The following is a 14830-nucleotide window of genomic DNA, read 5'->3' on the forward strand; positions in this document are numbered from 1 at the left end:
AAGGACTCGGTTTGTAAAACAATTTCATTACACGCTAATTACACATGCTCCCGTCGAACTTCCTCGTTGTATCGCACACATCTACGGCTCGAAGCAGCAGAAATAGCACGTACCGAAATAGACGAACGTGGTTTTTGGATGCTTGGGTGATGCCAGTAAGTCCCAGCATCGTCGACCGGCAACGTGTCATTCGATCGCAAATTACCAACTGGAGAAGTAATCGAGATCATTTACTCGGATCAAACGGATCATCGAACGAAACGAAAGATTTCTTTAAATCTATAATTGGTAATTAGTTAACGTCTGTCCTCACAAAAACGGTACGGTAAATCATGAAAAGAAGTTGCGGCAAGTGTTACAGTGAACGCGCATGAATCGAACGCTATCTATATACGTACGTGAAACATATTAAAGTATTTTGTGCAACAGAAAATTAATTGGAAGCGTAGAAAAAGATGTTAGGGGAGGACGATAGCGGAGTCAGTGATTACTTCCGGTCAAATTTCCTGGCGCTCCAAAATGCGGTTAGCCCGCAGGATATGAAAAAATTCATAGCTCTGAATGAAAATTCGGAAAGGATCCGTTTCCTACTGCGTTATCCAGTGATTTATAATCTGCCTGTGCGAGTTACTGAAGAGGGAGATTTGCTGAAGAACAGCGAGAAAGCTCTGAAACTTAAGGATATTGGTAACAAGTATTTTGGACGTGGTGAATTTATTAAAGCGCTAGGATCTTACTCGAACGCGGTTCTGCTAGCACCTAGGAAAGGTAATCGATGATCGCTGCTATTCATTTAATGCTGTTGAAACGTTAACATTCTACGCGTTATTTGTTTCGGTAAGATTGATCGTTTCACAATCTCTACGTAAGCTATTCTGTCAACGCGCCCAGTTCATCGCACACCGATTTTATAACAATGTTAGAATTATGTCGATGCGTTTTAAATTTAACGTAACTTGATCTTCGCCTCGACTTTGATAATCACGCGATACCAGGCAGCGAAAGTCTCGAATCTTTGGTATAATCGTAAATTCGACGTGAACTTTTACTTTGCTTTAAAAACTACGATCGAATCAATTGCGAATTGTTCCTCAGACTTAGGCGTTATATTGGCGAATCGTTCAGCAACGCTTTACCACCTAGAAGAGTACAGTTACGGTCTAACAGACGCGGAAGAAGCTTTACGCGTCGGATATCCGCATGAGTTACATTATAAAATTCAAGAAAGACGCGCTAGATGTTTGCTCGGATTAAAAAGACACGACGAGGCTGTGCTAGCATTCAGGAACGCTTTGCAAGCATTAGACACTGCGAAACTATCATTGGACAAGAAACAGAAGCTCGAGGCAGACATTAGACTTATGCTTGCTGTGATAGACAAAGGTAATCGGCTGGCACAGAAGACGTCGAAAATTCCTCAGAAAGAAGAGATTAGGGAGCCTAAAAAGAAGACTCTAAAGATCGAGGACTGCAATCCTCTGTATCCTTCCTGCAGCAAAGCGGTTGAAATTAAGGATGAAGGTGGTAACATAGGTAGACACGCCGTTGCTACTAAAGACATCGAACCTGGGGAAACGCTAGTGATAGAGAAGCCACATTGTGCAGTCTTGTTGGCCGAATACAGGTGCGGTTAATTGAATAAAAACCTCGAAAAGAGTCCAAGCACGTTTAGCACGTTTCGAGAAACACTGGAAAAACTAGCGCGTTTTAAATTTCATAAGTTTCAAACACCTAACGTGTTGCTTGTATTCAACGTTGATTTGCCTTCTGACTATATATCTGCAAGCTGTGTGTATTAAAACGGTCGATAGGAATTGTAGAACAATGCTTAACTGTTAATTCAACTTTGACCAAAATGTGCCACAGACCCTTATTCGAGATTTCCATTCAATCGTCAAATGACTTGTTCAGAAACAGTGCGGGAAATTATACTTGATTAATATTAAGACTTATATAATTTCATTGCAGACTCAGCAATTGTCATCATTGTTTCGCGAAAATATTCGTACCGATACCAACTAGCTGTGACACGTGCAACTTCGTGGCTTACTGTAGTATTCCCTGCAGAAACAAGGATGCCGAGATTCATAAAAACGAATGCATGATACTACCCAGTTTATGGTTCTCGGAAACTTCTGTAAACTGTTTCTTAGCTTTAAAGGCAATCGTTCAGAAACCCTTCGAAGAATTATTGACGCTCAAGGATAAGCTTAAAGCTACGAAGGGGAGATTCGGGACTTCGACACAGCGACCTCGTCGACACGATGACTTCGAAGCTATCTATGGATTAAGTAATCAATTAATCAATTATTATTCCATCAATTTTGATGGAATAAATCTAATATCATGATGTTTTTAATATATTAAATACATTTACTAATAGATATTCATTGAGAAAAATATATGCACAGTATTCAATTATGTTTCTCTTCGTACAGTAACTCACGAGGAAGAAAGAACGTCGGAAGATCTTTTTCATAGAACTTATATAGCTACTTGGCTATTGAGACTTTTAAAACGAAGCCCTTACTTTCCCGAATGGATTAAAACCCCAGATTCAGCGGAAGCGATACCCTCAGATGGTGAATTATACATAGGCAGTTTGATTTTACATAATTTAATGTTAATACAATTTAACGCTCATGAAGTAAGTCGTGTTATTTCTCTTTTTCCTTTTTTTTCAACAAAACTAGTATCAAGTATAGAATCGGAGGTTTTATATATTTGTGCGTTGTTTGCATTTATACGTTTACATTTCATTCTCAGATATCGGAATTAGCTGTACCAAAGGGTAGCAATATTTTAGCAAAAGCTAAAAGCAAATTTATCGGTGGGGGTGTTTACTCGACAGTTTCACTATTTAATCATTCGTGTAATCCTGGTATCATCAGGTAAATACAAACCTATGATTGCGAACTGTAATATAAATGAAATTCGTAATAACAATCGTCCATAATTTAATTACTAGGATAGTAATTATGAAATAGTAAATCGTAAATAATCATCATTGGCTACATAGGTATTTTATCGGTACCACTATGGTTGTACGAGCAATTCGCACTATTCCAGCAGGAGAGGAAATCTCCGAAAACTACGGCCCAATTTTTACAACTACTCCCGAAGCTGAACGGAAACGGAAACTAAGAGTACAATACTGGTTCGATTGCAACTGTGAAGCATGTACAGCACATTGGCCTACTTTGGAAAAAATCGATCCAACGATTCTAAGGTATTCTTTATTTTGATACGATTATTTCAAATCTTTAATCTTTTGTGGCTCGAAATTAAAGGCATGAAATATTTCAATCCTTTTTCAGATTCAAGTGCGAGACTGGTAAAGAATGCGGAAACGTTCTACCTATAAAAGCAGACACAAACGAGTTCATGATCAGATGTTCCAAATGTGGCAAAAATACTAATATTTTCAAAGGTTTAAAAGCCTTGCAAGACACAGATGCCATTTTTCGAACTGCTTCCAGAAACCTCGAGGAAGGGAAGCACCAAGAAGCGTTAAAATCTTATTTAGAAATTTTAAAACTTCTAGATGAAACCCTTGCTTTACCCATAAGAGACTATCATCTTTGTCAACAAGGTGTTCGACTATGCATGCTTCCTTTAGGAAACGTTTCTTATATTTAAGAATTCACAGCGTCAATGTAACCAAGTATAATAATTTCAATATATATGTGATAATTTCTTTTTTAACTGAATATTTAATGGGATAAGAAATATGAAATATACGACTCCGATGTGCTATTACTTCGATACTTTATTATTTTCTTTTAATGAACATCAAACTGCTATTTGCAATAGGAAAGCCAAAATAATTATACCATACATTTTTATTTTAAAGTCTTAAATTCGTAAGAGTACAAAATAATTAATACAACGTAAAACGGCCGTTCCTTCTATTTCTTCATGAACTTCTTCACATAAAAATGTCTCACTGTTATGCTTATCGTTATAATTGTTCTTAATTGCAACCGAATTCTTTTTGTCTCACCCGTACACTTTGAAGCAATGAGTACGTTCCGTAAGAGATTTATCGTACTCGATAGCTTACATCACAAATAATTTTGTTGCGTGTAAAATACCTTTCTATACATAATGTGTATGCATCGGTGAAAATGTATCGTGCATGTGAAACCAACTACACACGCCTGGGTATATGTGTCTAAGTTTTACGCACATAAGCAAGGTTTTATGCGTGTACAAAGTGTTAACAACTTAAATGCTAAACATTATGTACGTGTATTATTCCATATCTCTTATGAATGTCTTTTAATCGTATTATCATTGCTTCGACAGAATATGTACGCGTGGTAACGATTATCTTTTTTATGTACATATAAAATCGGTTTTCTTTATCTTCCATCCGGCACATTTAGTCGATCCGTTCTCTCAAACACTTTTAGCACCTAACTGTAAGTAAATAGAAAAAACATTTAGAAAATATACACCTGATCCTCGATGTAAATTCACTACATCGCTTTTTTGCACTGGAAACCGGGAATTTCATTGTAAAGAGAATAGAACAGGCGAATTCTTGCAACACGATTGTTTCAGAATGCTTACTATCGCATATTAACTCTGAAAACGAAAACTAAAACTTTGTTTAGTTAAGAAGTACTGGGAATGCTATAAATTCATGAGTTTCTTTCATCTTTCTTCCACGTTGAACAGTAGAAAAACACATACGATGACAATTTTCTTTATGTTGCAAGTGCAAGATTCGATCTCTGCTTCTTTTCTATACATATATTTTTTCTGGTTCGTTTTTTTTAATTTGTGGTAATATTAGTACCGTCTGTCACGGGAATCCGAACGAGAACGGCGGTCTCGGCTACGGCTACGGCTCAGTGATCTCCTGCGAGGGCTACGGGATCTTGACCTAAAATATTAAAAAAGCATTTTATACCACTTTTATTAAAGTTTGGAAAACAATTTATTAATACACGGCGTTCTATTTTGTCTCAAGTTTTATGTCATTATCATTAAGATGGTATTATCTTTGTGAGATATATGCCACCTAAAATCGCATCTAAATCACGCTCTATATTCCTCCAAAATATTATAATATAAAATTAAACGTAGTTATATTAGGTGATGTATGAGACGAAACAGAACATCGTGCGTTGAACACATAGGTACGAAAATGATCGCAAGGCAACCGTAATAGAATTAGGACTGGCTAATTCCTATTTGCCTAAGGGGTGATAAAACTAGTTAGACACAATAATTAATACAAAATGACATCTCACCAATAATGAGAAACCAATAAACGAAAGTAGGATTAATTTAGTTAAAATAAATTTTTACAACTGTTACAGATATATATGTAAATATATATCTTTATAAATACATATTATGTAACAGGCGGCAGTTCCCTGGTCCAATGTGTACCAACATATCACTAAAATAATTAAAAAGAAATATTAACCAGTGTCTTCTATTCCGTTTGCTAAAAATCTGTTGAATAAACATAATTAATTAATAGAAACTTTCATTGGACTGCAGAGAACATGACACCATCAATTAGACAAAAAAAAGAAAAAAAAAAAAAGATAAAAAATCTTTGAAAATCGGTGAAATACCAGACAACTGTGAACATGTAGTGGTGGTTGGTGGTGGTGGTACTTGGTTGGGTGGTGGTGGGATGGTGTGTAGGTGGTGATCATTTTGCTTTGCTCAGTCGAAGAGAAGTGGCGGACGCGTTGTCGGCTAAGTTTAACGTGATGGTTGACGAGTAGTAGTAGTAGTAGTAGTAGCAGTAGTAGTAGTAGTAGAAGTTGGGACGGACGGACGGACTGACGCGCCGAGATTTTGACAGAAGTATTCGTTCATATCGCGTCGGCTGTTCGATGGATTCACGATGCTCCTAGCCGCTAGAGGTTGAGGTAGCCCGAAGAAGTCTTTTTGAAGGGGAACAGACGGACTGACGGACAGCATCGGACTGTCAACTGACGGACGACTTGGCTCCTACCGGTGACTGGTGGTGACTGATGGTGACTGGTTGGGAAGTTAGTGGGCAGGCAGGCTTTTTTTTTGTTCAGTTTTGATTGCTAGACTTTTTTTCACGGTGGCTGTAGTAGTAGTAGTAGTAGCAGTAGTAGTAGTAGTAGTGGCGGGGAGACGAGCAGAGCTAGGAGCTGACGCTGGTAGAATCTGCAAACGTCAGTTTTAGCAATATAACCATCAAAGTTATCATACTCCTGGCCACTATTGGTATACACGACTTTTTTCCTTAATCCAAATTCACAAAATTGCACATGTATCACTCGTCAGTGATATTTTCGTTACGATTATCCTAGACTGCCCACTCTAATGCGTACAAAAGACTCTACTTGCAACTGATCTGATTAAATTTATATGATGGATGTATCAAATTATCCTTTATATACTTATCGCAACGCATGGTGCAGTATGCTAAGAAACCGTATTTTAAAAAAATAATAAAATTGGACTTTATACAACTAATACACCAAAAGTAATAAGAACAATTAAAAACTGCGTCAATGCGTGTACGATAAATAAATGTGATCAAAATACGAAGTGCATGAGATATTTGCACATTAGTGAATTTTAATATCAAAATCTTTTACTATATAACGAACTATTTAATTAAATTGGATGTATAACTTCTACTTAACTTGGTACCTGAATACATAACAAAATTTTTCAAATAAAATGATCAACTGCAATTGATTATTACACAATTTCTATGCATTGTTAAAATCATAATTTCAAATACCAAATAACTTAATTCCAAGCATTTACAAAATAAAATTCATAAGATACTATAATAAGACCACAATAAGCACTAGAAACAAATTGTTTTAAACTGGTAAAATTAACACCAGACACCGCTATGATTTACTTTTATCTGCCACCGGTGTTTCTCTTTATGCACCAAACTAGCATCGTAGTTGCCAACTAATTCTGGACCTCAAATTTTCGATTGTCTTTTTTCAGTTTTCTAAGTTATTTCTTCGTCCTCAGCCTATCTATTCTTTTAGTCCTGTCCTCTCCAACTTATGCCAATCAATTAACAATATTTGACCGCCGATCGTGACAGTTGCGCAATTCTCAGTGTTCAATACATTTCGATCAGAATTATTCTATGTTTTATATGATATATTGTGATTCTGCGTGCAAAATTGCGATGATCACAATACAAGCGGTACTTGTAAATACCTACTTGCAATTTGTAGATTGGCTGTTCTTGGTAAGGCCCTGAAAATTTGATAAAATTATGAAACATAAGGGGATTACCTAGAATATCGGCTTATTGGCGATCTCCGTGGGCTTCTTGACCAGGACCTAAAAAAAATTAAGAAAAACTGTTGTATGTTTCAGACTGCTCATATGTTGCCAATCGCCATGTTTCGCTTTGATTTCTTTCTTTTGTCTACTCGCACCTGAAAATTGCGGTTAACAGGGCTAGGAAAATCTTACCTTGGATAACGACCCAGTGATCTCCTTCGAGGACTGCAAGATCTGGACCTATAAGTTTGTCAAAAAGATATATGGTATGTGAATCCTGTTGTTCGCTAAGCATATTCACAAGGAGATTACAATGGGAAAGAAATGAGCTATATATGAGATCGCTACCTCTGCCATAACTAAAAATTTACCCTAGCATCTCCCGTTTAGGTTTCCCATGCAGTGTATTTGGTTGCTCTTCGGCTAACCCTCGTAAATTTTCACATTTTATATAAAAATATTTTATGATGCTCAAAGAAACTTTTTATACAATTATTATTTCAATTTATCAAATCTTTAATTTGCAATTTTCATAAGAGTACTAGCCAGAAGAGCGATAATATCAAATAAATATAGTATATAATATATTCTATCTGCATTCCTATATAAAATAAAAAAAAAAAACAATTTACATCCTCTGTGCATAAAAAAATTCACCGAAACCCGTGCATCATTTCTTGACATTCTTATTTGATAACTGCACTGTAATACCTACTTGGTGAGACACTTAGTCATCTGCAGTAGCTCAAATGTTGCTGTAAAACATGGATATTCAATATTTTAAGATTTCTTACCTGGAATATCTTGGACCTGATCTCCTCCCACCTCCACGTCTACTTCTTCCTGAAGACATTTCTACTCTCACTCTGGTCCCACAACAGCGTCTGCAAAATAATAAAAAATACAAAACGATTTTTATTATTAAAATTCATAAAATTGTTATTACATATTAATTATATATACATAATATGTATATATACAATATACAACAACACATAGCAATATGTATATATACAATAATTACTACATAACACTTACGTTCCATCTAACCCTCTAACTGCATCTTCTGCATCTCGTGGGTCTTCAAATTCCACAAATGCAAAACCAGGTGGTTTTCTTGCAACCCACACATTTCTGAGTGGACCATATTTACTGAATGCACTTTCAATTTCATGTTTACTAGCACTGTTTCCTAAATTACCAACATAAACTTTACATGAAGGATCCCATTCACGATAACGTGACATTGCGTCTATAAAGAACAAATTTTCTTTTATTAATAACAAAATAAATTTCAAATTATCAACATAAGTTTTGATTAATGAATCAATAGTTTAAGTACGTGTGTTTTGAAAATTGATGTATTTCATATAAATAGGTAGTGTCCTTGATGGACCTATTATCGAATTCAATAGCCCATGGCCTACGGCCTATGAGAATAAATCGACACCCACTGTCAGTTTACCTATACTAAAAAAATATCGACCGGTGACGAAAATAATACTGCAGTATACAATATTTACAGCTAAAAAGCGGTATGTATTTTGCATGTGTCTGCTTCATAATCAAGTTTATCTTATATAATAACCTCAATAATCTACAATCGAGTCAGTCACAAAACTTAGTCGATTATACTGAAAAGGGAAAGTCGGCATACCGCCATGTTGTGCTCTCAATTTACTGCAGTAACGAGGACTAATTATTTCGGGATTTATTCAGGAATGTAGATCACGTATGTTATTTGAAATATTATTGCTATATACAAATATTATTTTGTTTTTGGTTTTATTCGCATAAATGTATACATATTACAAAAGCATTTTAGGATTTGTCGGAATAAAAACTGACGCCATGGAATTTTTGAAGCAATTTTCTTATTTGCGCATAATATTTTCAAAACAAAGTACAAATAAACAAGTGTGTATCTATTTTCGATAAAATATTATATTTTACTTACTTGAATGTATATGTTGGTTCGGTGGATTTCGTAGTCTCGTAACACACAACCCTTCGTTCGTACTGCACAAGTAGAAATGTCCACAAAATGGTGGCGTATGTAGCGTTAATCTTCTTCCGTGGCCTCCTTTCTAAGATGGCATTGGTGTATATTGCTTTCTACTTCCTAGTCAAATGAAAGTTTATTTCTACTTTAGCATCACGTATTAATATTCAATGATTATGTTTTTTAAATGTTTACTATCCTGTACTTAAAAATATTAATTTGTTTGAGCAATATTTAGATTGTTAATACAAATCTAAAATATTTATTCTTATTTTAATTATAGATTACTTGTAAATATTATGCAATAAAATTAATACATTAAACAATAACGTACATTTATAACCAGAGAAAGCTTTTAATTATTTATCTAAAAAAAAACGATAGTGCCATATAATTTTTCATGAAAATCAATAAATACTCTGTATTGATTCACTTCATATAAACAATAGAATATCTATGTACTCATATAATGTGCATGTTCTTCTCGTATCATACGTATATATGTTACTACACAATAATTAAATTTATGGTATAGGTCACACGTAAAAATATATAAGAATAATAATTTAATTATAGAAAATATAACAATTTTTATTTCTCGTATAGTTTAAATTATAAAAAATTTCCTTATATATACAATTCTACAGAAAGACTTACACAAATATGATTTGAAATTCAACTCTGGTTTATAATTTTTATATTAATGAACAAATCTTTTGTAGTCAATTTTTTCAAGTTGTACCAAGGGTTTTAATTGTTCTGCAAAAATTCTCATATCTTCAGCTATTGCATCTTGGCCACTAGGTGCTAAAACACTCAATTCCACTAGATAACTTTGAGATATTGCTTCCATACTTTCAGGTATTTTTCCTTGTTGTCCCATCTTAAATATTTTGGAAACTGTAACCTTCATTCTACCCTTACGAAACATATAACCACGTGCAATATATTCAAAATCTAGCCTACATCCAAGTTCTGTTAAAAAGTCAACAACAGTATTACTAGTTGCTATATCTAAGCTACTTCTAACGATTGTAGGTCTTGATTTGTCACCCAATTCAGGTTGACCGATATAACGTAATTGCCATGGCATATCTTGATAATCTAATGCTCTTCTTACACGTAAAAGTAATGGTTGTTCAGCTCCTCTAAAATATAAAGCATTAAGTAGTGACGTAGATTCATAAATAAAATAATATTTGTAAAATTATTTTATATACCTGATGCTAAAACACATTTCATGATCATTAAAGGTTTCTGGCCCAGTATCTACATTATCACATAAACCACGTAATCTATGAAGCAATACTTCCACAGCACTGTCTAACACAGATCCTTGCAATAAATATTCTTGATTTGGAATAATATTAGATCTGATTGCAGCTGTTAAATTATCCATTGCTGTACTTATTGGTGCACTCATTTTTAGGGTTAGAAACTTTTCTTGAAAATAAATCTCTCCTCTTTGCAGAATAGAAAAGTGTTTAACAGATGTTCACTTTTATAGATTAATGTAAAATTTAATGCTTATTACTCTTATTAGTAATAATTATCAATATATAATCTGGTACATATAAAGTAATTGGAAATATTATTCCATGTAACAGCTGATCATGAATTTTCAATTCATAAACAGCTAACTTCACATAGAATTATGGCGGTATAGAAATAGAAAAAAACAGTTTTATTTTTTAGAAATACATATATGCTGTTATATGTATGTTAATAATCTGTATTTAACTCTTTTACGTTCTTCCATTTCTATCATTATTTTACTAATAAAACTCATCGTTTTGAAATATTTGTAATAATCTGAATTTCTCCGTCATTAATTTAATATTACATATATATGTATATATTTTTGTACACAAATATGTATTAAAAGGCTAAGAACAAGAAATGTAAATTACTCAAATTTTCATTAAGAACAGTTTCTTCTATAATAATTATGTCGAAAAAATGCGTCCATAATTTATAAACAGATGTATTGAAGTAAAATTATAAAAATACATAAAAATTATTAAACATCATAAAATATAATATGAAATACTGATAACTATAGTGTTATTACAATTAGAAGAAATTAGGTTACTAATGTATTTAAAAAACTAGTTATACCGTTTTCTTAAAACAAACAATATGTCTACATATTTAAATAGCCGGCTACTACAGTTAGCATGTTACGCAGAAGCACATGCCACGTTTGTTGATGGGTAGATAAAGCTGAGCACGCAAGCGCAAAACGGAATTTACAACATGGCGGAGCGTAGGAAAAGCAAGAAGCGCAAGGATGTAAGCATCACATATGGCTGCAATTATTACAATATTATTTAACATTACATATAAATTGTGATGTTTATTTGGTGACTGAAAGTATAGTATTTCGTTTGATGTTAAATTCATTTTATTTTATCAGTTCAAACCACGTGACAATATGGATAAGTGTTGTAACATAATCCAACGGATGACGTAGCAAACAAATCATTTTCATTCTATTCAAAATTCGTGAATTAACTTTAATTATATGATTCAATTGTTCCTTAATAAACTACTTTATTACGTTCTTCGTGGAAACTTATTATTTACGTTATGGGGATTCTTTACATAGATGTTCGAAAATCGTTTTAATTGTATTCCGGTATATGCGAGTTACCATCTGTACCGTCTAAACTTTGACTGTCCTGTTTTTTGTACGGCATAAAAAATTACAATTGAATTTAATGTTTTGCATAAAAAAAATAGGACATTTTTAATTTATAATAATGAAATCTATATCTAGTTCTATAATTTATATGTATTTAATGAAATATTTACAAAGTAACATGGAAATGTAAAAAATTAAGCCTTAATCTTCTGCAGCAAGAAACATCAAGCGTAGATAATGAAGTTGCCCCTGTAAAACCATCTAAGGAAGAATATGCAGTGGCTAAATGGATCCGTAACAATGTACCATCGAAAAAAACAAAATTTGATAGAAATCACAATGTTGAATATTTTACTGGCACTCGTGCAGTTGATGCTTTATTGGAAAATTCACCATGGAGTAAAACTAAATTTGAGACACGTGAACAGGTTACAGAATTTCTAGATTTGATGTTAAGACATAAATTCTTTCATCGAGCAAAAAAGGTAGTAATCTCTGAAGAAGAACTATATAAAATACGTGGAATAAAGAAAAAGGTAAAGGAAAATAAAAAAGAAAAAAGATCTACTGAAAAAGAAAAGGAAGAGGCTAAAGAAAATAAAGATGCAACAGGTGAAAAAGATAATGAAAATAAAACTGAAGAAAAGAAGAAAAAGCCAAAGGTAAATTTTAGGCGAAAGTGACAGTTTATTTATTTAGTAATATGTTCAATTTTTTTATAGACAAGTTATTATTAATTACCCTTTCAGTGCTATGAATTCATATATGAGTTTAAGAAATATAATCAATCTTTCTGTATGTACTTGTATAAAACTACAATATGCATCATGAATTTGTGTATATATCTTATTTTAAAGTCATATTTGCTATTACTTACATAGGTTTCCTTATTTCTTATTTCAATGGTATTACTTGCTTTATCTTATGTTATTTTATTTCACCGAGTATTTTATAGCATAGTATCAAAGTAATTTCAAGTACATTCTTCAAAAGATAGATACTTGATTCAATCAAAATGCTATCAGATTAAATGTTTAATGAACAGTGCATATACATTATCAAGAATTCTAGTGCTGAAAGGAATAAATGTTAAAAGATACAGAAAAGTAAGTAATATAAAAAATTATTAATTAATGTAGGTACGTTTGGAAATGCATATGGAACAATATTTTGTTGACTGCAACGATGCATATGTCTGGATATATGAAACAGTTCCTATATACTACTGGTTCTTCGGAGGCCTTGTAGTTTTAGGTGCAGTTGGTGTTTGTCTCTTCCCATTGTGGCCATTATCAATCCGTCACGGTGTATATTACATAAGTGTTGCAGCTGCTGGATTCCTTGTATTCATTTTGGCATTAGCATTTATTAGATTAATTGTATTTTGCCTTTTATGGGTTCCAACACTTGGCAAATGCCATCTTTGGCTTTTGCCTAATTTAACTGCAGATGTTGGATTCTTTGCTTCATTCTGGCCACTTTATCAAGTATGTATCAGCTTTCAATTTTATATTATTTAACAAATGCAATGAATGCATGTATAAATGTATTTTCAGTATGAATATTATGACTCCACATCTGAAAGTGACAAAAAAGTTAGTAAAAAAAAGAAAAAGAAAGAAAAAGACTCTGATACTGAAGAGACACCATCAACACAATTGTAAGTAGAAATTTATTATAATATAAAAATATCAGACTTACAAAGTTTTTATTATTATGAATATGTTGTATTTATTTTACATTTCCTTTATAGAGAGAAAAAATCTAGTATTAAAGAATTATCTAAAGAACATACTCAAATTGAAGAAATTTTATCTAGCGAAGAAAACAAGTTTCCTCCATCTGAATTAGGAGAAGGAGAAGAGGGTAGTGAAGGTTCCGAAAGTGAAAAATCTAACACAGGTCGAGATTTTGTGATGATCTAAAATAGGAATTGGCAATAAATAGCTTTTATTTATCTTTAATAATTATCACAATAATCAATAATTGAATCTTGTCAATTTTGACTAAATCGCATACAGGTTCACACATAAGGATTTATGTATAATTATTAACTTTTGAAGATATGTACGATTTTTTTTTGTAAAAAAAATCTAATTTTGAATATCATTCAAAGCAAAAATGAAGATACAGTACATATATTAATAGAAATACGGTATACAAATTTAGCAAACTCAATCCATTTATTGCTTATACTAATACGTATCTTTGCATTGCATTTAAAATATTACAGCCAATTGAACAAGGAAATCGCATCTGTATTTTACAGAAAGAAAATTTTTGTAAGAATATCAATCTTGAAATTTCAGTTAAATATGTATTTTTATTTTAATCATTATTAATAATCATTTATTTAAGTGTGCAAATTTCACTTATAAGAATTTTTACTAAAACGTACAATTATGTTGATGTGGGCATCCAAGGCTTTCCTGAACCGATTGGAAATCGTTTTTGATATTTTATATCGCAAAGCAATAATAGTGAATTTTAAATTTCAGTAATACGATTTTCTCAGGTTTCAAAACTGTACAGTGCTTGATAAATAGAATCTCCAAGAACAAGACTATAAATTTATTTTAATCAATTGTTCACTCTGTCAGCGAGTTTGTTTTTGGCAGAGCCACGACCTGATCTTTCACAGATTTCGTACAACAAATTGTAATTTGTATTTTTATGTAAAAATTCCAATGATAATAATTATTCCTATTATTACTGTAACGATTATTATATTATTATTACAAAATAATCATCTTGATCATTGTAGATGCGCGAATCGTGACTCTAGCTATATTGAAATAAATGATGAAAAGATCTGAAATTTATATATTGTTATCAAAAAAAAGACGTGGAAGGTATATATAAACAAGTTACATCTACAACTCATACTTCTTTGGTTTCATGATCGTGTCATACACATTCAA

The 14830-nt window shown here is 32.6% G+C and overlaps 4 protein-coding genes across 17 annotated transcripts; 2 read left to right on the plus strand and 2 right to left on the minus strand.

Annotated features, from left to right (window-relative positions):
• Positions 1-7: 7 nt before the first annotated feature.
• Positions 8-3759, plus strand: LOC126864986 (SET and MYND domain-containing protein 4-like). Its single transcript, XM_050616953.1, has 7 exons — positions 8-768; positions 1096-1624; positions 1969-2291; positions 2439-2647; positions 2767-2891; positions 3020-3229; positions 3318-3759. The coding sequence occupies exons 1-7, from the start codon at positions 456-458 to the stop codon at positions 3637-3639; spliced, it is 2031 nt and encodes a 676-aa protein (XP_050472910.1). The 5' UTR covers positions 8-455; the 3' UTR covers positions 3640-3759.
• Positions 3752-9384, minus strand: LOC126864997 (RNA-binding protein 1-like). Of its 14 annotated transcripts, none has more exons than XR_007689420.1 (8): positions 9221-9384; positions 8302-8515; positions 8058-8147; positions 7456-7503; positions 7273-7320; positions 5984-6165; positions 4805-4891; positions 3752-4422 (listed from the first exon to the last, which is right to left on the minus strand). XR_007689420.1 is itself a non-coding variant. In XM_050616987.1 (7 exons), the coding sequence occupies exons 2-7, from the start codon at positions 8508-8510 to the stop codon at positions 4419-4421; spliced, it is 486 nt and encodes a 161-aa protein (XP_050472944.1). In that variant the 5' UTR covers positions 8511-8515; positions 9221-9384; the 3' UTR covers positions 3752-4418. The 14 variants fall into 14 exon arrangements, 7 of the variants coding, with proteins under 7 accessions (XP_050472944.1, XP_050472947.1, XP_050472943.1 ...); XR_007689419.1 differs by having other exon boundaries at positions 5595-6165; XR_007689416.1 differs by lacking the exon at positions 5984-6165 and having other exon boundaries at positions 4576-4891.
• Positions 8891-14627, plus strand: LOC126864992 (translocation protein SEC62). The gene is made up of 6 exons (XM_050616976.1): positions 8891-8995; positions 11425-11557; positions 12125-12571; positions 13049-13396; positions 13466-13569; positions 13663-14627. The coding sequence occupies exons 2-6, from the start codon at positions 11522-11524 to the stop codon at positions 13832-13834; spliced, it is 1107 nt and encodes a 368-aa protein (XP_050472933.1). The 5' UTR covers positions 8891-8995; positions 11425-11521; the 3' UTR covers positions 13835-14627.
• On the minus strand, positions 9831-11398 carry LOC126864996 (mediator of RNA polymerase II transcription subunit 18). Its single transcript, XM_050616984.1, has 2 exons — positions 10486-11398; positions 9831-10413 (listed from the first exon to the last, which is right to left on the minus strand). The coding sequence occupies exons 1-2, from the start codon at positions 10686-10688 to the stop codon at positions 9966-9968; spliced, it is 651 nt and encodes a 216-aa protein (XP_050472941.1). The 5' UTR covers positions 10689-11398; the 3' UTR covers positions 9831-9965.
• Positions 14628-14830: the final 203 nt, after the last annotated feature.

This window comes from Bombus huntii, chromosome 4, assembly GCF_024542735.1.
Source record: "Bombus huntii isolate Logan2020A chromosome 4, iyBomHunt1.1, whole genome shotgun sequence".
NCBI classification, from domain to species: Eukaryota; Metazoa; Arthropoda; class Insecta; order Hymenoptera; family Apidae; genus Bombus; species Bombus huntii.

What these genes read in the sequence shown, in the direction of transcription:
- LOC126864992 (XM_050616976.1), top strand. Translation starts at nt 11,522, where the DNA reads ATGGCGGAGCGTAGGAAAAGCAAGAAGCGCAAGGAT. An exon ending in AAAGCAAGAAGCGCAAGGAT is followed by an intron (nt 11,558 to 12,124) that starts GTAAGCATCACA and finishes AATCTTCTGCAG; the next exon opens with CAAGAAACATCAAGCGTAGA. An exon ending in AAAAGAAGAAAAAGCCAAAG is followed by an intron (nt 12,572 to 13,048) that starts GTAAATTTTAGG and finishes TAATTAATGTAG; the next exon opens with GTACGTTTGGAAATGCATAT.
- LOC126864996 (XM_050616984.1), bottom strand. Translation starts at nt 10,688, where the DNA reads ATGAGTGCACCAATAAGTACAGCAATGGATAATTTAACAGCTGCAATC. An exon ending in GAAATGTGTTTTAGCATCAG is followed by an intron (nt 10,414 to 10,485) that starts GTATATAAAATA and finishes TTTATATTTTAG; the next exon opens with AGGAGCTGAACAACCATTAC.
- LOC126864986 (XM_050616953.1), top strand. Translation starts at nt 456, where the DNA reads ATGTTAGGGGAGGACGATAGCGGAGTCAGTGATTACTTCCGGTCAAAT. An exon ending in TACAATTTAACGCTCATGAA is followed by an intron (nt 2,648 to 2,766) that starts GTAAGTCGTGTT and finishes TTTCATTCTCAG; the next exon opens with ATATCGGAATTAGCTGTACC. An exon ending in TGTAATCCTGGTATCATCAG is followed by an intron (nt 2,892 to 3,019) that starts GTAAATACAAAC and finishes TTGGCTACATAG; the next exon opens with GTATTTTATCGGTACCACTA.
- LOC126864997 (XM_050616986.1), bottom strand. Translation starts at nt 8,510, where the DNA reads ATGTCACGTTATCGTGAATGGGATCCTTCATGTAAAGTTTATGTTGGT. An exon ending in TCAGGTCCAAGATATTCCAG is followed by an intron (nt 7,504 to 8,057) that starts GTAAGAAATCTT and finishes ACAAACTTATAG; the next exon opens with GTCCAGATCTTGCAGTCCTC. An exon ending in TCACTGGGTCGTTATCCAAG is followed by an intron (nt 7,321 to 7,455) that starts GTAAGATTTTCC and finishes AATTTTTTTTAG; the next exon opens with GTCCTGGTCAAGAAGCCCAC.